Genomic DNA, 24529 nt, shown 5'->3' on the forward strand with positions numbered 1-24529 from the left:
AATCACCCACCTTATAGTTCTGCATATAGACCTTCTTGATAACAACTTCTCCCTGTTTAACTACCGTCCAAACCAATACCTCATGATCACTTTCAACACCAGGTGGCAGTGTTGATACCGCATTCATAACCACATTCTGCGAGGATATCACCAAGTCTAACACCGATAAACCTCGTGTTGCTTCCATCACATGCTGCTTCAGATAGTTATTCTGCAGAAACTGAACAAATTCACTCTCTTTGTTACTATACACTATCTCTTCTTTCCAATCCACATTCCTATAATTAAAATCTCCCATTAGGATCATCTTCCTTTTACTTGCCCAACTAATTTGTTTAAATATTTCACAATCAATACTCTCAACATTCCCTGGCCTATGACAGCATCCTATTAGATATACTATTCTATTGATTTCAACTTCACACCAAGCAGCTTCAAAATCTTCACACCACCTACTGCTATTTTCCACTTCGACTCTTGAAGGACCCATTCCTCTGCTACCATTAACAATATTCCCCCTCTCTCTTCATCTTTCTATCCTTTTGGAAAATTCTACATCTTACCATTTCAAGTCCTGATTCCTGACAGTATATTGTCCTCAGTCAAACAATTTCATTTATGCCAATTATTTTGGGGCATACTGATTCAATCAATGCTACAACTCAGCCCCTTTATTTCTGATACTCCATACATTAGTACACAACCATAACAATTCTCCACTTTTTGAGGCCATCCCATCAACACAATCACTCTTTACTGTCTCTGCTATTGTGCACTTCTCTTTCATTCTGACCATCCAAGTTTCTCTGATCCTGACTCTGATTTTCATTTGTATTCTTATCATTCCCACTGTTTTTGCACTGCATAGCTTTGCTTTTCTATAATCACTTTCTCACATTTGCACCCATCCTCTTCCTATCCTTGAGATCAAGATCACTCAAGTAATTGGACACCTTTCAATATACTATGAGAAAGCAGAAGAGAAATGCCGGTGTCCCCATGACTACATGGTTTAATTTAAGTCTCAACACTAGAAGACTCCTAAGAATGTAGAAAGAGAACAATATAGTTACCAGACTGCAAGACAGGCAGCAATTATAGACTGGTCAGTATCCAAGAAGTGATGGTTAAGATATATTGGAAAAGTTAAGTCCAGAATTCACAAACTGATAGACAGAAATATGACACTCTGGAAGTGGTGGGATAACAAGCTCTGTGATGGGGGAGGGTCTTGCCTTAGTAATAATCTGCTCACTTTTGATAATGTGACAGTTAAGTTTGATAAAGTAAATGGTTACACCATAAAATTAATGGACTTTGTAAAGGCACATTGTAATAACACTATACATAAATCTTTTGCATAATTTGAGCAAATCGAGAAGAATATACAGCTGGCAACATATATAAGTGTGGCTGATATACAGTTATTAAAAGAGTAGTATATGTTGAGGCAAAATGAAGGAGAAGGTGAATCAGTGGTGATTTAGGGGGTCTGCAGTTAGACATTACAGTTTAATTTCCATAGTAATGACATGAGGGATGATTAGAGGGGAATATCCAGTTGTCTGCTGATGATTTTAAATGGGGAGGACAACAGTAAATAAAGCTGATGTAGAAATCCTGATAATTTAAGTATAATATACTGACATTGTAACAAAGGATAATGATTATAAGTTCAATGTGGCAAAGTGTGAGGAATTATGCATTTTAGTTTGTAAACATAAGATATGTAATACACTGATGAGAGTGTACTGCAAGAAACTAATGCGAGGGTTGTTTGAAAAGTGGTAAATTTCCAATAGACAGTGACACAGTTCATTCATTCATACCAGTGTCAGCACGTATCATCTTTTTCATGACCCCTGGCAAAATTTTAGCCACATGCGACGCATAGTTCTTGTTTAGCAAACATTTAAAATGACTGCATTTGCCTTTTTCATGAAAATGGAGAAAAACAAGTTTTGTGCAGTCAAAAAACACTTATTTGTAGAAGTGGATGGCTGCGTAGATCAAAGCCGAGTTCTAAATAATAATAAATAATAACGATAATAAAGTAAATGGTTACACCATTTACTTTATAAATAAAATGGTAAATAAAGTAAAGTAGATAATGAAGTAAATGGTTACACCATTTACTTTATTATCCCACCAGCATTAAAGACTATTTATTTTTGGATAAACGAGTTTAAACGTGGTCGTAAGTCCATCGAAGATGAGGCACGCTTTGGACGCCTGACTGAGGTCACTACAAAGGAAATGATTGACAAAATCCATGGGATCGTTATGGAAGACTGCTGAGTGAAAGTGCGTGAGATTGCTGAGATTGTAGGCATCTCAACTGAATGGGTGTATAATATCCTGCACAAAAAATGGTACATGAAAAAGCTGTGTGCGCGATGGGTGCAACGATTGTCAACTGTCAATTAAAAACGCATGCAAAAAAGACATTTCAACACAGTGTTTGGTGATGTTTAATCGCAATTCACAGGATTTTTTTAATCAATTTGTGACTGTAGACAAAACTTGGATCCACCACTACACACCTGAGTCCAAGCAGCAGTCAAAACAGTGGACAATGCCTGGTGAAAGAGCACCGAAAAAACCGATGACTGTTTTGTCAGCTGGGAAGGTGATGGTCACTGTTTTTTGGAATTTCCAAGGAATTATAGACTATTTGGAAAAGGGAAAGACAGTAACAGGAGTCTATTATGCATTATTGTTGGACCTTTTAAAAGAAGAACTGAAGAAAAAATGGCCAAGATAGGCTCACAAAAAAAAAAAAAGTGCTCTTTCATCAAGGCAATGCACCATCCTAAACATCGGCCATTGCAATGGCAAAACTACATAAATTGAGGTTCGAATTGGTTCCACATCCACCATATTCTCTGGCCTTGGCCCCATGTGACTTCTTGTTCCCAAACTTAAAAATTTGGCTCAGTGGGAAAAAAAATCGAATGAGGATGTCATCAAGGCTGTCAATGACTATTTTGCACAATTTGACAAATCCTACTTTTTAGATGGGATGAAAAAATTAAAAACTCGCTGGACTAAATGTATAGACCTCAATGGAGACTATGTTGAGAAATAAAGGTGAATTTTTTCCAAAAAAATGTGTTCAACTTATTTTTTTTTACCAAACTTTCCAAACAACCCTATAAGACTAAGAATTTGGGATATGACAGCTGATAGGTTTGCAGTTCAGGGTGAGGCACAGTCCTAGAGTGGGGAAAAAACAGCACAGATCAGATGTTGAAAAGCATGCTGATGATTAAGAATAAGGAAATCATTATTCCTATTATAGGGTATTGATATGATTGCATCTAGCTGTGCACAGATTTGGTTGTACAGGTTTCATTGGGGGTAAGAAAGTAGAGTCGGATTCAGAGGAGAGAGACAAAGATAGTGATCATGTAGGAAACTGCCTATAAGGATAGAATGAAGGTTCTGCTGAGTTAGAAAAAAATTTGCTTGATAAGCAGAAATGAGGAAGATATGATAGAAAATATGAGTTATTACAGGGATTTCATAGGACAGATGCAGAAGAAAATTTTTCAATATAATAAGAAGAAGTGGTGGGGAGCACCCTGGAAATTAAGTAAGAGTGTGATGAACAAGAATGCATCGACTAAATTTTTAGGTAATTGTGAATGTACTGTCACTGACTGAGTAAAGAGAAGGTGATTGGATGGTTGGCTGATCTGTATTTATTGCCAAAGCACTTCAGGCTATGAGGCCAATATGTTATGTCTGCTAATTGCATGTGTTCTAATGGCCAGTTTGCCTGTTTTATGGGATGCAAAACCTGGGAGAAAAACATAAGGCCATCTAACTCACCATCACTGATAAGATCTAATCAAGATTCTTCATGTCCTAGGTGGGATTCAAACCTAGGTCTTTCCAACTAAAGGGTATTGCCAAAACTGACTGAGTTAAAATTTTCATTAACAGAGGCTGTTAAAGAAAAGTATGACAGATACTGCATGAATAATGGTTAATGTGGGCCTGTTGCAAACACTCTTTGGAAGGCACAGCAATGCTGGAATGATGTTAAAAATAATAATTATCATGTGTGTTAAAAGCAAAATGCATATATACAAATATAAAATCAAAATCATTGTGAATGAAAAAGTTCACTATTTGAAGAAAGGATTCTTTTGTAGATTACTGGTGGAAAACAAAATTCTGTGGTCTGTGCTTGAATTCTTTATACTGTTGTAATAGAACTTCAGAAGGATCTAAATAGGTCGGGAAGGTGCATAAAGTTTAAATGCAGTACATATAAGGTTTTAAATTTTGCAATTCACAGATGGAAAGTTATACATTTGGTGAGACTATATTGGTGGAAGTGAAGGTGTAATAGCATAAAGGGATTTGAAACTTCCGAAATGAATTTCAGAAGGTTCAAATCCTTATACGAAGTTAAGCTGAGGATAACCAAGAGACTCCTGCTATGGTGAAAAAGATATTGATTAGTCCAGATATCTATGTTTTTATTTGGTGAGGATCAAGTGTAGACAATTCATATTAGACTAAAATAGCTTATTCTAATTGCTCACTAAACATGAAAAGAACCTGGATCTCACAATCTTCCTCCAATATAATAGCATTTCATTTAAAAACTTTGCACTGCTCATGAATAAAAGGACAAGTTAACATAGCAAAATTTTAAAGCCAATTTCTTAATTGGATTGCATTAATTGATTTTAGTAATAATATAAAACAGAAGGTGACATAGTGAATTAAGTAATGTAGATGGTAAGATGTATGGTGAGGAATGCTTTACCATGTGAGTCCTTGGACTCACTTTGCATCATCAACCACAAACATTCAGAAAAAGAAAACTAATCTTCAATCCATCTAACCAATCTATTATCCAATCTCATCTTCTGCAGCTTATACGCCATCTTATGTGGTAACCTATCAAATGTCTAAGAATATCATTGTATATAAATCTTCCTTATCTAACAAATTTGTAAACAGTAGCCCCAAACGCCCAACACTAAACCCATTGCTTCAATTTTCTTTCAAATTCACTCCATGCATTCACAAATTGTACATCCTTTGCCTGACACAATTTAGTCATCTTGTCATGTATTATCATTGCTCTCCTTTTCATTTCACTATTATCCTATCTAGAAAACATACTAACCAGTTCCTAATGACATTATTATCCTTCACCTCATGCAACAACTTCTTTGGGTCCTTATAAACATTCCTGATCTCACCATCCAAGTCATTTGTGCCCACTTACCATTAATTGTAATGCTTGTTCCTTCCTTCCATGCAAAGGATTACATTTTTTTTAGTGTACCACCTGGAAAATATATTTTATGGACCTTGTTATTCACTGCACCTCTAATAACTGAATCGCCATACAAAGCCAATTGATACTCTTGCTTCTTATTAATGATATCAGTAAATCGCTTCTTTATGCAGTCAATTCCCTCCTCCATATTTAACTTCACTCTTTATTTTTATCAACTTTTGCTTAAGCACTTCATTTCCATTATTATTGTTTGTTGCCATCACTTCTAGCCATTTTCTGATTACTCCTGGTGTTTTTTTTTTTCGAACTTTTCAGTCTGTCACCACACCTCACACACTGTAATGCTTTCTTCCTCCTTCTTCTAATTACACCTAATAATCCAAAATATTTCACATTTTCTGATGCATATATGTAACAATTTTCACAGCACATCCATTACGAAAAATCCTGGGAAAAAAATCTCCGAATTATTCTCCACAGCCAGTATGCAATTTCTTACTGCGACCATTTTTGTAATGTCAACTACCAAATAGCAACAACTGAAGCTAATAAAATTAAAATCACAATGCCAGAGGACAACTCCTGTATCCAAGTCGAGCAGTGACACGAAAATGCTATTACAATAAGCTCACAAAATAATTTAGAATAAAACACTTATTAGCACAGTTCAAATACACTGCTACTTTTCCTCATAATACTAGTGATGATACCACTGAATACTGAAGTAACTGAAGACAAACTTCAGTCTCAGGTTTTTCATTTTGCTACTAATGATGTGACATCCAACGTACTCACACTTTATTGTAGCGCAATTCTTTTCCAGTTCCGTTCATTCATGCTAATCACTGTTCAGTTAAAGTGCTAATAATGTCTGACTTTTTTTAACTGCTCAGCTGTCTGCTTATTATTATTATTATGTGGTATCGAGGTTATCAGGTGAAAAGATGTGCTGTTAGAAAGCTCCTGAAAGATTTGTCATTTTGTTGATTTATTAAAGGTTTTCTTGGATTTAATTGTATATTTTTAGTATATTATTGACATTTTTATTATATCACTGACTGAGTGTAATTATTATACTACAGCATAATTTGCAGAAATATTATTAGTTTTTACTACTCTTAAGAATGGCACTGAAAACTCATTGTCACAAGGCAGTGTCTAAAGCTCAAGTTCTTACTACTGAGGAATGCATTTGTCCTGATGAACAAAATACTGCTGTAATGATGATGGCAATTTATCTGAGGATAAGCTGACATTAGAATTATCTTGATTAAAAGAAATTATTAGAAAATCGACCAGAGAATTGGAAAAGGTAAAAAAAGTTCGACTAAACTTAGACATGATAAAAAAAGGATCAGAACAAGAACAGGCAGGAAAGTACTGAACTTAGTAATCATAATATTAATAACAAGGTAACTAGATTAAAATCTAAGAAAAAAGATGTGATATGGTTCGGTGAATCAATCTTAAATCTACAAAGTTAGAAATTATGATAAACTTAGGAGAATACTATCTTTGGTTGTATAGTATCAATAAAAATATGAAAAATGTAATTGAAAAGCAAAACAGAAAAGTAAAGGAGATGATGATTCAGGTAGGTACTAATAATTTAAGTAGTCACAAATATAGCATGAGAGAAGATATGAAAGGCCTGTTGGAAGAAGTGAAAAGAAATGTAAAAGAGTAAAAATTGTAGGATTGCTACCCAGATATGACAGTACTGAGCTAAGAAGGAGGATGATGATAAGAAATGATTTCACATGGTTGTGTAAAAGAAATGGATACGAGTTTTTAGATGTGTGGAGTGTGTTTGATGGAAGAAAAGACTTGTATAAGAAGGATTGACTGCACTTAAATTCATTTGGCATCAGGAGCCTGGGGAAATTACTTCTTGATATGAGACCTAATACAGAGAGTCAGGGAAACTAGATCAAGGGGGGAATGGGAAAAATTAGAGTGTGAAAGTTCGCCTTTGTTATGCAAACGTGATAAAGATATGAATGTCTTCAAACATGGTTATATGTGGCGAAGGGGTGGAAAAATGTGCTTTGGGTTCAGAACTTATGTCTGGGGAGAGAAAAGAGAAAATTCTAGAACAAGACCAAATTAGATTGCATATCTAATTGTTAGAATAGGCTTGGTGGTAATTTATTATGTCTATACAAAAATGCCAGAATAATTAGAAACAAATGGGTTGAGTTCATTGCTTTATTGAATACTATGTGGCCTAAGACTGTTGGAATTAGAGAAACCTGGCTATCAGAATCAGATATGGTAAGTGGGATTGAGTGTAATGGGTATACTATTTTTAGAAATGAAGAAGAGATAGGAGAGGAGGAAGAGTACTATTAATGATATCAGATGACTTAAGTCCAGTTAGGGTAGAAACAAGATAACAATGATGGTAACAACGTCCCATGTAGCAGTGAGTTTGAGTCTATCTGGTGTGAAGTGGAGGTTAACAGAATGAAATATATCTTGAGGTATTGATACAAACCTGGTGGCTCAGTTGCAGGGAGACGAAGAAATACATAGCCAATTTAGCCTTATGGGTACCAAATGAATTATCATTACGAGTAACTTTAATTTTCCAAGCATTGATTGGGTAGAAGAGAAATCTCATGATAAGAAAGAAGAGGAATTTACTGAATTGTTGCAAGACAACTTTCTCATGCAGCATGTGAAAGAAGGCACTCAAGGTCAAGGAGTATCGGATTTGCTAGTAGCATCAGAAGGGATCTCTATTAAGAATATTGCTATTGTTCACCAGTCAGTGACAGTGATCATGCTGTGCTTTCTTTTTGGAATTATACTGATGCTCCAATTAAAACAGATTACATGCTGAACTACAAAGCTCGAAATTATGATCAACTTAGGAGAATACTAGCTTTGGACCCATGGTATCAGTTACTGAATGGGAAAAATGTCAGCAAAAGTGCTTAAATGAGGCAGTATCTGAATGTATCCCTAGTGCTTGAAGAATGAATAGTGAAATGGATCTGCAGCTTTATTAAGCAAGACATCCACAAGAAGATGATGTGGAAAGAATATCTAACCACTGAGCTATGATGGTGTTGTCATCATAGCACAGTGGTTAGAGCAATTGTCTTGTAAACCAGGGGTCATGAATTCGATCCTCACTAGTGACTTAGCACAATTGGAAGAACAGCAGAATTTTGTGCCCTTCGATTGAAAAAGACCTTGGTTCAATTCTCGCCATGACGAGGGGAATCCTTATATGGTCTTTTTCAGTTGAAGGTGAGTTAGCCGATTTCATATGGTGATAGCAGAATTTTTTCCTCCCGGAAAGAAGTTTTTTCTCTCGGGTTTTTCATCCCACTGCAGAAAAATCAGCCTTCAGAGCACACGCAATTTACAGACAAAAAATATTGTTGTTGTTGGTGATGATGGCCAATGGATAGCTTTGATGGTAGTAGGGTTGTAGTGGAGAATTTTTTTATTATTATTATTATTATTATTTTATTATTATTCAGGCCTCCATGGAGTCAAAAGACTCTTCGTGGGAGGGCCTTCCTAAGAAACACAAAGTCTATCAAGACTCATCGAGGGGAGTCCCCCCCCCCGCTAAGAAACACCGAGTTTATCATACCACTCCTTGAACTCACTGACCGTTCTTGCTCTCACCACTCCATCAGGCAATGCATTCCATGGTTCACCCACCCTCGATGCAAAGAAACCACTCCTCACCCTCTTGCTCACAGTTTCCTTTCGTAACTTCCACTTCCAGGGATGGCCTCTTGTCATCATCCTTCCTGCTGTTCAACCAAGCAAAAGAACTCCCTAGTGTCAACCCTGTAATCACCTCTCAACAGTTTAAAAGTCTCAATCATATCACCTCTCCTTCTTCTATCCACCAAACTCTGCAGTCCACATTCCCTCAGCTGATCCTCATAACTATCGTTGTACAGTCCTGAAACCATCTTTGTTATCCGCCTTTGTACCCTTTGCACAGTTAATTTATCCCCTTCGAATCCTGGGGCCCAAATCTGAGAATAATAGTCCAAGTGTGGTCTGATCAGCGTTTTATACAACGGAATGATAACTGTTTTATCTCTGCAGGTCAGTGTCCTTTTCATTATTGCAGCAATCCTCTGTGTTACCTTCACCACCTTTGCAATATGTCCCCTAAATTTCAGGTTTCTATCAATCATTAACCCCAGATCTCTTGTCTCCCCTACTTCCTCCAGTATAACTCATCTCATAGAGTATGCAGTGTCCCATCGATGTTTCCCAAACCTCAAGACCTTACATATTGCTGCATTAAACTGACTCCCCCATTCATTTGCCTATCTATCTAGCTTATTCAAATCCTCTTGCAGAGCTGCCACATCTACACTATTGCTAATAATCCTTCCCAGCTTCGCATGATCTGCAAACAACTGAATATCCAATTGCAATCCACTGACAATGTCATTGATATAAAGGTTAAACAATATAGGTCCCAGTACTGACCCCACTTGTAATCCTCTGCTTCCTCGAAACTGCCCCACCATACAGAACTCTGATACCTATCGGACAGCCAATCCTGAATCCAATTGACCAATCTGACATCCAGTCCCAAATTCTGCAACTTAAATATCAGCTTATCATGCACCACCCTGTCAAATGCCTTCGCTAAGTCTAAGAAAATGGCAGTATATGCCTTTCTCTCACCCCAGTCCTGAAAATACTTTTCAGGTTTTACACTTGGATAAAAGATTAAACTAAATTTATTATAATGCTCTAGCAACTTTATCATAAAAGGCTAGCATATTGCTAAAACAAGAGCGTCCCTTCACAAATCCATGTTGACTCTCACATATAACATTACCCTCATCTGCCCAATGCTGTATACGGTCCTTCACTACTTTCTCCATGATCTTACTAACTACTGATGACACAGAAACTGGTCTATAATTAGACACTTCCAGTCTGCTACTGCCCTTATGCAATGGCACTAAATAGTAGTGGAAAGGATGAGAACTATTTAGTGAAGAAGAGTAGTGTGCCCTCCCACGATGAGTCCTTGGACTCCCTGGAGGTATCACGTAATAATAATAATAATAATTGTAATAATAATAATAATATCGTGAGATTAAGAGTGAGAGAAGTTATGAAATATATAAAGCTCAGGCCAGAAAAGTAACGAGTATTGTGTGGAAAGCTAAATCAGGGTATGAAAAAAAATTGGCCCTACAAGCTAAAGGCAATCCAAAATAATTTTATTGTTATGCCACAAGCAAAAGAAAGAATGAATGAATGTGAAAGAATAACATTACTGAATGCAGACGGTACTGGAGTATTGGAAGCTAATGAGATTGTTCAGTTAATGAGTGCTCACTTTGCTAAGTGAGCACACTTCACTAAGATATATCAACCAGGTGTAATGTAACATGATGCACAATGCTACTGCTACATTGAGTGAAGAGTTAGAAGTTCATGAAAATGAGGTTAAAGAGCTGTTGCATAACCTAGATAAGAATTTGTCTATAGGGACAGATGGAATATCAGCCCCTTTAGTAAAGGATTGTTCAGGTGAATTGGCTAGGCCTTTCACATGTGTGAATAACTAGATTCTCAGCTTAGGAATGATACCACAGAAATGGAAGGAATGTGTAATAGTTCCACTGTACAAGGGTGGTGCAAAAACTGATGTGTATAACTACTGATCTATCAGAATCCCTGGTGTGATAGTGAAGATTTTAGAGAAGTTGGTAAGAATTTGTATACAGAAATGGGTAGACAAACAAGCTATAGTCTGTAAGGAGCAGCAGGAATGGTTTACTAAAGGAAGGCCATGTTTTAGCAATTTGCTCATATTTTATAACAATGTTACAGCCAAGTTGGATAAATGGAATGGGATACACTATAATAATGTTGGATTATTCTGAGATATTTGATAAGATACCACACGAAAGGTTGTTGCATAAACTGGAGAATATGGGATTGGAACATAAACTCTACTTGGATCATTGGATGAGAGACAGACACATATCAAAAAGTGGTATACAGTGGGTGTGAATCTGCCAGATTTAAGGTGACCAGTGATGTACCTCAGGGTTCAGTCCTTAGGCCATTATTGTTCAATCTCTACATTAATGATATCAGGCAGGATTTATCATCAAATGTGCAATTGTTTGCACATTTGATGTTAGACACAAAGATAAATTTGATGTTAGATGCAAAGATAGATAGGGCAATCAGGGCTGAATAGTGATATCCAGCACTTATGAAATAATTTAACAGGATGGAAATTTGGGCAAACGAAAATGTCTGTCAGTTTAATGTTAGTAAGTGTAAAGTTATGCACTTTGGCAAGATTAGAGTTCCATCAACATATTATATTAGCGGGTTATGCTACAAGAAACTGAGGAGGCAAGGGATCTTGGTGTATTGGTGGATAGGAATTTGAAGTTTAAAGGCCACATAGCAAAAGTTGCAAATACAACTCAGAGGATAATTGCGATGTTGAAGCGAACCATGAAAAGTAAGGATAAAAAGTCGTTTTGCCTCTATGTATGGCTTTGATAAGACCACACCTGGATTACTGTGGACAGATTTGGTCTCCTGGGTTCCAAGGGGATAAAGAAGCTGTAGAAAAAGGTGCAAAGAAGAGTTACTAAGATTATATCTGGATTATGAGATTTAGATTATGAGGACAAATCGCGAGTATGTGGATTGTAGACTATGGTTAACAGACTTCCCGGATATCATCTAATGAAATTTTTTGTTATATGGAAGGTGGGGAGAGAACATGGCGCGGGGGGGCATCCATGGAAGTTGAATTTATTTGAAGTCAAGAAAGGGGGTTAGAGCTAGGTTCTTCTCTCAGAGAGCAGAGAGTGAGTGGAATAGTTTGCCTTTAGGAGTAATGAGTGCATCTAGTGTGAATGAATTTAAGGAAAGGTATGACTGCTGGTTTGGGTGATTTATAACCTCTCTTGAAGAGTCCTTGACTCCTGGAGGTGTCTAATGATGATTAATAATAATAATTATTATTATTATGAATCTCCAATTCCATGGAGGTCAGATGTTAATAATAATAATAATAATTATTATTATTATTAACATCTGACCTCCATGGAATTGGAGATTCATCATGGGAGGAACACACTATTGCATACAATGCTCATCCAACCATGCTTTAAACTGATTCAATGTGTCTACATTCACAACAGACTCAGGCAATGCATTCCACTCACCAAATGCAAAGAACCAATCAGTCCTCACTCCTCTGATCACACCCACCCTAAAACAGTTTCCAGCAATGGCCTCTTATTCTACGCCTCCCATTCTAAGAAAAATCTCTTCCATGTCAAACTGATAACAACCCCCCCCAACTAGCTTACACGTGTCAATTATATCTCCCTCTTCCTCCTATTCACGATGCTCTGCAACTTACATTCCCTCAATCTATCCTCATACTCCACATTCCAAAGACCACTGACTATCTTTGTGAATCTTCTCTGGCCCCTTTCCAACATATCCTCATCACCATGAAAACCTAGTGACCAAATCTGCACACAATAATCCATATGAGACCTGATCAAGGCCTTATACAATGGAATCATAACCTCTCTATTTCTGCACGTCAGGGTTCTCTGCATCATGGCCATTATCCAATGTAATGTATTCACAACTTATGCAATGTGACCCCGAGCTTCAGGTCATTGCCCACCATCACTCCTAGATCTCTTTTCTCCTCTACTTCAATTAAGTTTCCCCACCAAGTGTATCCTTTGCATCCCATCATTGCTTACCAAATCTCAAAACCTTACACTTTGCAACACTGAACTGATAGTTCCACTTATCTACCTATTCATGCAATCTATTCAAATCCTGTTATAAGACCATAACACCTGCTTGACTCTGCATTGCTCTCCCCAATTTTGCATCATCTGCAAACAGCTGCATATCACTAGTTAAACCCATCTCAATATCATTAACATACAAATTGAACAACAATGGCCCAAAACTGACCCCTGCAGCACATCACTAGTGACTTTTCTCTTTCAGACTACAACCCCCCCCCCAAATACAACTTTCTGATACCTATCCAACAGCCAGTCACTGATCCAACTCAGAAGTCTGATATCCAATCCCATCTGTTTCAATTTATTTAACCCTGCAGAAGTCGCAGCTGATCTGACAGATACAAACAAATTGTTTAATATAAATATTCTTACACGTATCTATTAGCTGCGCATGCATATATTACGAGTGATATTCCACACTGTTTATGCAGTCAGTTTTGGTTTAACACATGTTATGTAAAGGTGTGTGATATTTCATAGTAAACTGTATCTGAGAGATACTGCAAACTCCGATATCAGTATAGTATTGGTTTAGTTGGTTTTTTTTTTCTTTGTTTCTTTGTTCAATAATTTCTAGATTGTAACTGAAAATAAATAAACCATGATGTTTTATATTTGCAGTTTTTTTTTTTTAAGTTTTATCCCATTTTAGCACATACTAGTAATGAATGTATCTCACAAATACATGCGACCTACAATTGCAATTTTTTCAACCATGACCTCTGCAGGATTAAGAGCTTTTGTGTGGCAGTCTATCAAAAGTCACTGCAAAATCCAACACCAGCATATATGCATCTCCCCTGTCCAAGGTATTTGTCACCTTGTTATAGTACATAAGTTAGTGAAACATGACCTCCCTTAACAAAGCCATGTTGATAACCACAGAGCATACTGCTGTTATCAACCCATTTCTGTATCCTACTTCTCACCCATCTCATCGATACCTTCACCACAACTCCAGATATACAGATTAGCCTATAATTTGAAATCACAGCCTTATCACCACCTTTATGTAGTGGAACAATTTTACCCTCCTTCCACTTCCTTGAAACCTGTGCTGTTGCAAGACTTTTATTAAACAGGCAAGTAAATGCTACTGTCAATTCCCTAGAACATTCCCTTAGGATGCGTGGGGATATGTCATCAAATCCTATTTTATTGACATCAAGTTTGTTTCCTCAAATACTTCTGCTCCTGCTCATTCACAATTACACTACTCTCTCCTATGTCCTCTACACGTAAGTTCCTCATGATTCCACCCTAATCAGCTAAAACTTCCTTATAAATTGATTACTGAATACCTCAACAATGTCTTCTGCAGAAGCTACCATTCTACCACTTTCATCCATTAGCATCATCTTACCATGATCATTCTTCCTTCTACTTGTTACATGCCTAAAAAACTCTCTAGGGCTTTTCTTTACCAGATTTGCCAATTTCTGCTCATACTCTACTTTTGTTTTCCTTACTGAGTCACTCTCCTGACTTGTTCTTTATGCTCTTAATGTGACTGATTATTACCAATATTCATCTTGTACTTCCTCTAAAGTACAGCAAAGTAATTCTCTTTTTACATGGCTTTTTTTTTTTTTTAATTACACAATTTCAAAATAACATGGTTTCGAAAACAAAAGCAATTCTATTTTTACATGGTATATTTTGATTTAACATGTTTCAAATGCAGTTTATTTCTAAAATTTTTGTCTGAATTCAGTTCTGTTAAAAAGGGTATTTCCATGATAATTATCATTTCCTAGAACAGTACATATGTACTTAAACTTGAATTCTGGGGAACTCATCTCAATGTTTTAAATATCAAGGATTATTCTATGGTACAGAATGTAAACAATTGTGACAACAACAAAAAAATCAATTTTTGTAATTATGTAATTTCGTAATATTATGGAACAAAATTAGGTGCCAAGTCGTCATCGTATACGAGAGACATTATAAAAGTGAAGATGGAAAAGGCCATAGTGATGTGGATAGAAGATTACTCACAAAAAGGAATACCTTTAGACAGAAATGTCCTCAAACAGAAAGCATTACGGTTGTACAAACAGGTTCAGGAAAAGGAGCCAACAATTGTGATTTTTCTGCAAGCACAGGTTGGCTAAGAAAATTTCTCAAAAAATACACACTTCATAATGTAAAAATAAAAGGAGAAGTCACATCAACAGATGAGCCAGCAGCTAGGGAATTTCTTTCAAAACTGTCCAAAATTATTGAAAATGGTGGCTACACTCTTGATCAAGTTTGGAACACAGATGAGACCAGCCTTTTTTGGAAAAAAATGCCAAGTAGAACTTATATAGTGAGACCACAAAAAAGTGTTGGTGGCTTTAAAGCAGCCAAGGATCGTGTGACTATTATTTTGCAGCAATGCTTCAGGAGATCATATATTAAAACCATTACTCATTAATCGATCCCTAAGACCCGCAGGCAATGAAAGGTGTGGATTTTCACACGTTACCAGTGCACTAGGAGGCAAACAAAGAAGGTTGGGTTACAAAATAAATTTTTAATGAATGGTTCCATCAATGTTTTGTTCCAGCAGTTAAACACTATTTGATGGAAAAAAATCTGGTCTTTAAAGTTTTATTGATTATAGACAATGCACCTGGCCATCCTGTTTTAGAACACCCGAATGTGGAATTTTGTTTTTTGCCACCTAATGCAACATCCTTTACACAACCACTAGACCAGGGTGTGATCGTTACCTTCAAAACTTACTGCATAAGAAGAACAATCCAATACATTTTGGATAAACTAGATAAGGATAATTTATTGACAGTTATTGCTGTGTAGAAGAAAATTTTCTATTTTGGATTGCATCAAACCTGCTAAGTTGGCGTTATCAGAATTGAAACCATCAACTTTAAATGCATGCTAGAAAGCTACTTGGCCAGAATGTGTGAAAAAGAAAAACCCTGTACCTTTTGCATAGAACTGAATATCCCAATATCATCAGATGAGCACATAAAGTTGGCGAAGAAGGATTTGATGATTTGTCATCTGCAGATACCGAAGAATTGATGGTTGTCAAGGCTGTTAGAGATGATGAAATAATAAAAGTTGTCCTTCAGAATCTCGATAAAAAAGAAAAAATTAAGATGATGAAGAGATTTCACTCACTACAGGATTAATTAAAGGGCTTCAAATGGCTAGTAAATTGCAAAGTCATTTTCTTACACATGATCCAAATACTGAATGAGCTAAACAGTTTAAACGTGAACTGAAGTCATGTATGGTGCGATATAAAGAATTATACAAAGATCTAGTCAAAACAGAATCTCAACGATTAATTAGAGTTCGTCGTAAAAAAATAAATAAATAAAAAATCAACCTTCAGAATTATTGCAAATTAGTGCTAATTTAGTTCCTTTTACTGAAGAAAACATTTTGCCATTGCAGTATGAACAGGACAGCCAAAGTGTTTCAAGTGATAGAAACGATTTAATTCATCTCACAAAACAGAATGCAGCTACAGTCAGAAAGTGATGGTAAATAAAATTTAACTAATAACCATATGGACGGGTGTATCTGGTCCTTTTCGAATTTCTGTTTCATTAGTGACACTATTTTCTTTAAGAATGATACATATGTATATACTTTAAATAATTATTTAAAATAAAAAAATATTCCATTAAAATGAAATAGTTTTATTCAATAATTTAAATGTTTTGTTTGAAAATAACTTATTGTTCATATCAAGTTTTCACATCTGTAACCATCTTCTATTTTTTTGGATGCACTGTATTCTTTTTCACATGGTTTTTCCTGGAACCAATCTACCATGTAAATGGAGAATGGGTTTACTTTCTTTTTCCAGATTTCATGCTTAAGCTCTGCATTCATCCATTTACACCTACTTTTATTCAGCATTTTAGCCTTCAGAATACATTCACACATTGATGTTTTTATGTACGAGAGTAGTCTGAAAAGTTCTCGGCCTAACACCGAAAAAACAAATTCATAATTTAAAAATTATTTTTATTTTTCAACATAATCCCCATTAACACTAACACATTTATTGCAGCGATGCTCCGGTGCCATTATCCAATCCTGTAGTGGTTCTCATTAAGATCTGCAAAATACCCCTCTAAAGCTGTAATCACCTCTTGATTTGAAGAAAAACGCTGACCAACGAGGAAGAGTTTCAGTTTTGGGAAGAGACAGAAGTCAGAGGAAATCAAATCTGGGGAATAGGGTGGATGTTCCAACAATTCATAGTGCAGATCCCTTAATTTTCCCATTGTCAAAACACTTTTGTGGGCAGGTGCAATGTCCTGATGAAAGATGATTTTTTTCTTCTTCTGCAAACCGGATATTTTCTCACGAAGTTTTTCGTCTAGTATAGTTAAAAGATCGGAATAATATTCCCCAGTTATTGTTTTACCCATTTCAAGATAATTAATAAACAAAATGCCTTTAGCATCATGACATCCCAAAACACCGATGCCATGACCTTTCCTGCTGATGGAACCGACTTTGTCTTCTTTGGGGCTGAACAACTGGCTTCTGTTCACTGTTTTGATTGCTGTTTGGATTCTGGTGTATAATGGTGAATCCAAGTCTTATCCATAGTAATAAATCAATGCACAAAATCAGTTTTATTCTTGTTAAAATGCTCCAAGTACTATTCAGAGATTTTCATGCAAGTGCATTTTTGATCAGCTGTGAGCAAGCAAGGCACCCATCTTGCGAAAAGCTTTTTCATTTGCAATTCTTCATGAAAAATATATCTTACACGTTCTTTTGAAATGCCTATACTCTCAGCAATTTCATGCACTTTGACTCGCAAGTCATCCAATACCATATCATGCACTTGATCAATGATTTCTGGTGTTGTTACACTTTTTGGACATCCTTCACGTGGATCATCTTCAAGGCTGATATGACCAAGTTTAAACTCAGTAGCCCATTTTTAATTGTCAAAAACGAAGGAGAAGAGTACGCATAAACTTTCATGAACTTCGAATGAATTTCTTTTGGCATTAAACCTTCTTTTACAAAGAATTTTATAACTGCACAATACTCAATTTTATCCATTTCAAGGGATGCAGACAAAACATTTTTGCTTCAGACAGCTGTGTAAAACAAACTATTTAATAGAATGACTTGCAATTTCACATGGATGCTTATGACAGATGTACCAACTTAGAAAAAAAAACTTGCCGATAGTGTTTCCATCTATCGTCAAGGCCGAGATCCTTTCAGATCAACTATTGCGCTCCGTAGTTTTGCATCATTGGCAAACAACTGAATGTCCCCTTCAAATCTTCTGCCATATCATTAATATACAAATTAAAGTGTAGTAGTCCTAGAACAGAGCCCTAGGTACTCCACTAGTCACCCTCAATCACCTTGATTCCACTCCACCATATACCACCCTCTGATGCTTATCAACCATTCCCATATCCATTCCTGTTTGTTCAACTTTTTTCATAATTTTCCATGCAGTATTCTATCAAATGCTTTTGGAAAGTCCAGCAGTATCATGTAGCCATTTTCTTTATTCAATTCTGTTATCACCTTATTATAAAATGCGAATAAATTACTGAGGCAGGAACCTACCTTTTACAAAGCCATGCTGTCCCCTATAAAGTATCATATTTCAATCCACCGATTAGCAAATTTTAATCTTAACCAACTTTCCAATACTTTAACCACAGCTCTAGAGATACAAACTGGTCTGTAATTTGCTAATTCTGTCTTGGAGCCACCTATCTTACCCTCTTTCCACTCCCTCGGAACCTTGCCAGAGCCGAGTTTTAAACAACTTCATCAGAGGCACTGACAGTTCATTTACCATCCATGTGCACTGCTGTATTCACATTAATATTTTTCGATATACTGAGTACTTCCAGTTCATCTAACTCATTACTCACATCATTCTCTGTCACCTCAGTAACTACAAAGTCACCATCTAAATGAAAAACTCTTGCAATGTAATCACTTAGTAACTGAACTATTTCTTCTGCTTCTGTCACTTTCCTACCATCAGCACTGAGTAAAGTTATCTTTACATAATCATTCTTTCTCTTACTTGCTATGTAGCAAAAAAACTCTTTCATCAAGATTAGCTAAATTAGTTAATTAGCTAAATTTAACTAAGCCGGCCAAAGTTTTAACTAAAACTTTGGCCGGCTTAGATAATTTTCTCTCAAAATCTGATTTAGCCTTCCTTGCCATACTAATTACCCATCTTGCTTGTGCTTTATACTATGCATGGGCATGCTGATCACCTTATTGTCTATATTCTTTCCACAAGGTTTTGTTTTTTTGTACAGCTCCTGCATTATATTGATAATCGTCCACTTAATCCCTACATAGTTTATCCTCCTGACCCTGGGTAAACACTCTAGCACCTCACTCAAACAATCCTTGACCACTTCCCATGCACTAATGACATTCATTCCATGTAGTAATGTCAAGTTTGTCAAAATTGCCAGCTTTGTAGTTTTACAAAAACCTTTTGAGAAATTTTGACATGCTGAGCAACCTCCCAGGACAAGATTGCATACTTACTTTCCCTGATCATAGGTAGTTACTACTGCAGTTATAAATACATCTGATTCTATTCCCAGATTCAACACTCTCGAACCCCCTAGTTCCTTCCATCACATGCTGTTTCAGGTAATTATCCCTCAGTAACTGTATAAATTCCATTTCCATTTTACCATGTGCCCTTTCCTCCTTCTAAATATATATATCACCATAGTTAGTCTCCCATGACAACTGCTTGGCCTGCACTAATCCACTAATCTGCTGATGCACGTCATCCACATTTTCTTCTGGACCCCAGGGTCTATAGTGGCAACCAACAATATATTTTGTCCTATTGGCTTCTACCTCACAGACAGCCTCAAATGAACCATTTCCATCAGATCTACAAATCTTCCTTAACTTCTATTTTTTGTTGGTTGAAGTTCTTCAGTTATCATTAATAACATCCCTCCTCTTGCCCTATTTCTTCTCTGAAAATAGAATATCCATTACATTCGATCCCTGTAACTACACCATTCTCTGACAACCAAGTCTTGTTGATACTAATAATTTTTGGCCAAATTGAGCTGACCAATGCTAAAAACTCCTCCCCTTTATTTCTGATACATTGGGCATCCATGTACATGCATTTCACCATCCCCTTGGGAGCACGGCTACCATTACATAATGCCATTAATAAAGCAATTAGCAATCCCCACTCTTGCCCCCTGCACCAGACTCTCATAAATCTACCTAGTCTTCGTCTAAAATCTAGAAAGCCTTTCTGGTCCATGGATGAACTCTCTTCAGCTGCTCTGCCATCAACACCTGCCATGTGGAGAGAATACTGGTCCAACAATCTTCCAACAAATAGCTTCCTGGTAGAAGATCCCTGTGCTCTGCAGCCTGGTTTTGCTCTTCCTAGGAAGATTTAATCATCTATCAACAGGATCAGAACTAACCAGGGCAGCTGTGGCTACCTACTACACAAATGGAAGCTGTTAAACCACCCTTATTGTGATTGTTCTCCCATGGCTCAGTCGATTACTCATATTGTGAACGACTGCCCAAGGCACCAATTTCAGCGTGGTGGCCTACAGGACATCCACAGAGTGACGGATGAGGCCTTGGATTGGCTTTCCGGACCGGACATTGACCTGTAGCTGTTCTGTATTCCTTTTGCCATAAGAATAAATAAAATAAATTACCTGCCCATTCAGATTTTAAACCTGAGAAACTGCACTCAGCTCTTCGTAATCATTCCTGTGCTCATACTTACTATCAAAGGGTGGCAATATCTGCATAGCCATTCCTGCACTCACATTCATTTGTCCCAATGGTGGCTAAGATATATGCTTGATTGCTCCCCCCCCCTAATATTTCTAGTTTCCCTGGTTTTTGCAATCCCAACCTTTCACTGAGCAACACTTTCTCCAAGGACCTAACTCCAAAACCATTCAAGTGCAATCCATCATACATATACAGATCCTTATATCCATCAAATTCACTCCACAGATCTATAAACTGCACAACATTCCTCCTACACAATTTTCTCATTGGCAATCATGGCTCTTCTTCTCAATTCTATCCTATCATACCGAGGCAGCAGACTCACAATCTTTACTTTCTTACTCTTCATTTTTGCTTCTTCTATTCTTCAACTCTTTTATATCTTCTCTCATTGCATATTTCTCACCTTTCAAATCATTTGTGACAGACAAAACAATTAATTCATTCACTTATTTCTTCTGCAAAAAACTATTTGGACCCAAGTCCTAAATTAAAAACCTATACTTTAAGATATCCTTATCTTTCGAGGGTAAAGTTCATTCTCTCACTGGCTCATTCTAATAATGATTTGCTCTACATATACTTAATCAGTCTACAAGACCAAGCATTTGCTTTTCACAGCAAATTCCCAAACAATAAATGTTCACTAAAGTCAGTTCTTTATCAGGCCTTTTCACAAAATATAAAACTTCTTAACTTCCATGTGACTATGATGTGTTTCCTTATTTAGCATATATTGTTCCAATCATTTTCTCACTGTTTCACGGAATATAAATATTCTCACCTCAGGCTATTTAAATAAAAGAAACACAAATCACAAATTCTTTACCAGAGAAAAAAAAACAGGTTTTTTTTTGCTACTTTATAAACAACAATGTATCAATTTGTCATGTATCAACAATGTATCATTCAGATTTCACTGACTTCATCAGTTGGTGGAAATAATTAAAATAACCAGCATCCTTGAGACAGAAGACGAAGCTTTCCAATTTGTGTTTCTTCAAACATTGAAATAGATGAAAAACAGAATGTGTCTACTTAATATCTTTTATTTACTATTCATTTATTGACAGTCTCACTTTTCCAATCTAAGGATTCACCTTGCTAAGATTCCATTTTTTGGAATCTATTAATATATTCCAACTGTCAAGTTTTTTCATAAACTTCCTAAAAAAATTCTCTAGTCTACATTTTCAAACTTGTATTCTCTTTCTTCCTGTTTCTTTCATTACTCTGGTATGAAATACTCTCTGTCAGCTGCTTACTACCCATCAACCTCCTCGGTGAGCATATGCTCAGTTCAACTCAGTAGCAAGCAGGAAGTTAGTAATGGTTGACACATTAGCATTGCTGGCGAAAAGAAATTCTTTACAACAAGTATCCCTATACTTAACAATTACAATACATAACCAATGAAATCATTAAATCATTATAACTATCTGAATCTATTAAGTACAATTTGTCTCAAATACTTTACATTATTAATTTAAATAGATATCAATTTCTTATCAGGCACACTGCAAATGCTAATTATGTGGTTATGAAACCTAAACTAATAAAACACTAACATAGAGAAACCACTGTAAAAGAGATTCATAATTATAAATTATGACTATTTTTACACTAGAGTGATGTAAGCAAATGACAGAATGTGGAATTGGACAATGAGACTTATTTGTGCCTATGGTCCTGCAAAAAAGTTATATTAAGAAAGGAATGGAAGGATTTTTTGAGACATCAAAAGATAGCTGACAAAGAAAAAGGTGGTTTTTTTTTTTTTTTTTTGAAAGTCTAAACAGCAGAATAGGAAATAGTTACAAGGTGTTTTTTTGTTCAGGACGTGGACTATTTATTATTATCATCATGTTTCGACATAAAAATGTGTACAAATGGAGAGAAGACACAAAAAATGCTTCATTCACTATAATATGGTTGAAAGTGTTATCTTCACAATTGTTCACCATACAGGATTTGAAATAAGAAGTGATCGCCATTTTTTTTTTTTTTTTTGATCAGGATAAATTAATTGAGGAGAATATTACAAATTTGCATAGAAATGTGAAGAAGAAGAATGGGAAAAGATTTGAAAGAAATATTGAATGATTTGAGAGTGACAATGTACAGAGATTCGATGATAAGAGGTGTGGCAAAAGAAAAGGTGCACAAGGTCTGTTTTCCAGGAGGAAGAATAAGAAGAGTGGTTCAAGCATTGGATAAGAGGAGTATGTGAGCAAAAGAGTTGGTAGTGGTAGTAGCCCGAATGATTTGACTGGTAATAAGAAGAATGTAAGGAGGAATGATATGAAGCTATTAAGGAGAGTGAAAGATAACAGTGTGGTAGGTAAGTGGTCAGCATGCCCAGGTATGATAATGATGGGTTAAGAAGGCAAGCAAAGATTATGAATGATTATGAACTAGCAGAGTTATGTGAGGAGAAATTAGTTCATTTTGTGAGTGTGGGATGAATGTGAGGAGTGAATAGAGCTGCATAAAAGAGATGGGCTACGTTTGAATGGATTTGGTGTGAGTCAATTGCTTCTACAAGAGAGAAGGACTGAAGTGAATGTAAGACATGAGGAAGCAAAAGGTATTGTGAAAGAGCAGGAGAGTAAAGTAGGCAAGTTTGTGAATGGAGAGGAGAGTGGCACAAGTGGAGAGAATAAGACAGAAGGAACACAAAGTGGAAAGGGAAATGGGGGAAGTCAGGGTGGGCAGGTGGACACTGAATGAAAAGTGTAGATGATGGTTTCAAGAGTAGATGTAAGAATTAAGCCTGTGGAGCTCAGTGGATGTGGCACTTGCATACCACAGTGCTTGACCGCACAAAGGAACACTTTGTTTAGAATCTAGTCAATGACTAGATTCAAAATTTTTCTAAGTCTTTTTTTCGATCACTTCCCGAGTTAGTCAATCCCTGGCACGGGCAAGTGGATTTTTCCTCCTGGAAACTCGAGTTTTTTGTCCCTTAAACTGAAGAAAATCAACCGTAGAACCCACACTATTTTCAGACATTAAATATATTGTGTTACAGTTAGGGAAACACAAGATGGCGGTACTTGTTGCAATGGTCTCACCCACTCCCTATATGGGAATAAAAGGCATTAGCTGATTTTTTTTTTTAAGGATGTGGGGTGAAATTTAGGTCTGAGGAGGGGTGTAATATCGGTAATGATAGACAGTAAAGGACAGGGGAGATTGTAGAGGAGTCGTGTCTGAGAAGTGGAATTAATGAAGCTTGTAATAGAAACAGAAATGAGCTAGTATGTATGTTTACAAATGCTAGAGGTATTCAAAACCACATCCCTGACTGTCTCAATATTTTCTTGTGTACTTGCCCATCTACTCCTGAAACCATCATCTACACTTTTCACGTAGTGTCCTCCTGTCGATCCTGACCTCCCCTGTTTCCCTGACAATTCTATCCTGTGTTAGGAATAAAATACAAGATTGGACTGATGGACATAGATGGTCAGTATGGATGTGTAAAGGAAAGGTCTTGTTTTAGCAATTTATTACAGGGATGGATAGAAGAAAGTGTAGAGGAGTCATGTCCGAGAAGTGAGGTTAGTGAGACCTATTATAAAAACAGAAATCAGCTAGTGTGTATGTACACAAATGCTAGAAGAAGTACTCGAAACATGAGGAATCAAATTATAGCATTGATGGAGCT

At 36.4% G+C, this 24529-nt stretch overlaps 1 protein-coding gene across 1 annotated transcript in view; it reads right to left on the reverse strand.

Moving 5' to 3' along the window:
* Positions 1-24529, reverse strand: part of LOC150098956 (unconventional myosin-Ib-like) — a 574946-nt gene that overhangs the window by 243527 nt on the left and 306890 nt on the right. Inside the window, exon 14 of the mRNA XM_090405778.1 lies at positions 450-458. Within this exon, the coding sequence (XP_090261904.1) occupies positions 450-458 (9 nt within the window). The remainder of the gene's footprint in view (positions 1-449; positions 459-24529) is intronic.

This window comes from Typopeltis vanoorti, chromosome 15 (genome assembly GCF_054136105.1).
Source record: "Typopeltis vanoorti isolate ZY-2024b chromosome 15, IOZ_Tvanoo_1.0, whole genome shotgun sequence".
In the NCBI taxonomy this organism is placed as follows: domain Eukaryota; kingdom Metazoa; phylum Arthropoda; class Arachnida; order Uropygi; family Thelyphonidae; genus Typopeltis; species Typopeltis vanoorti.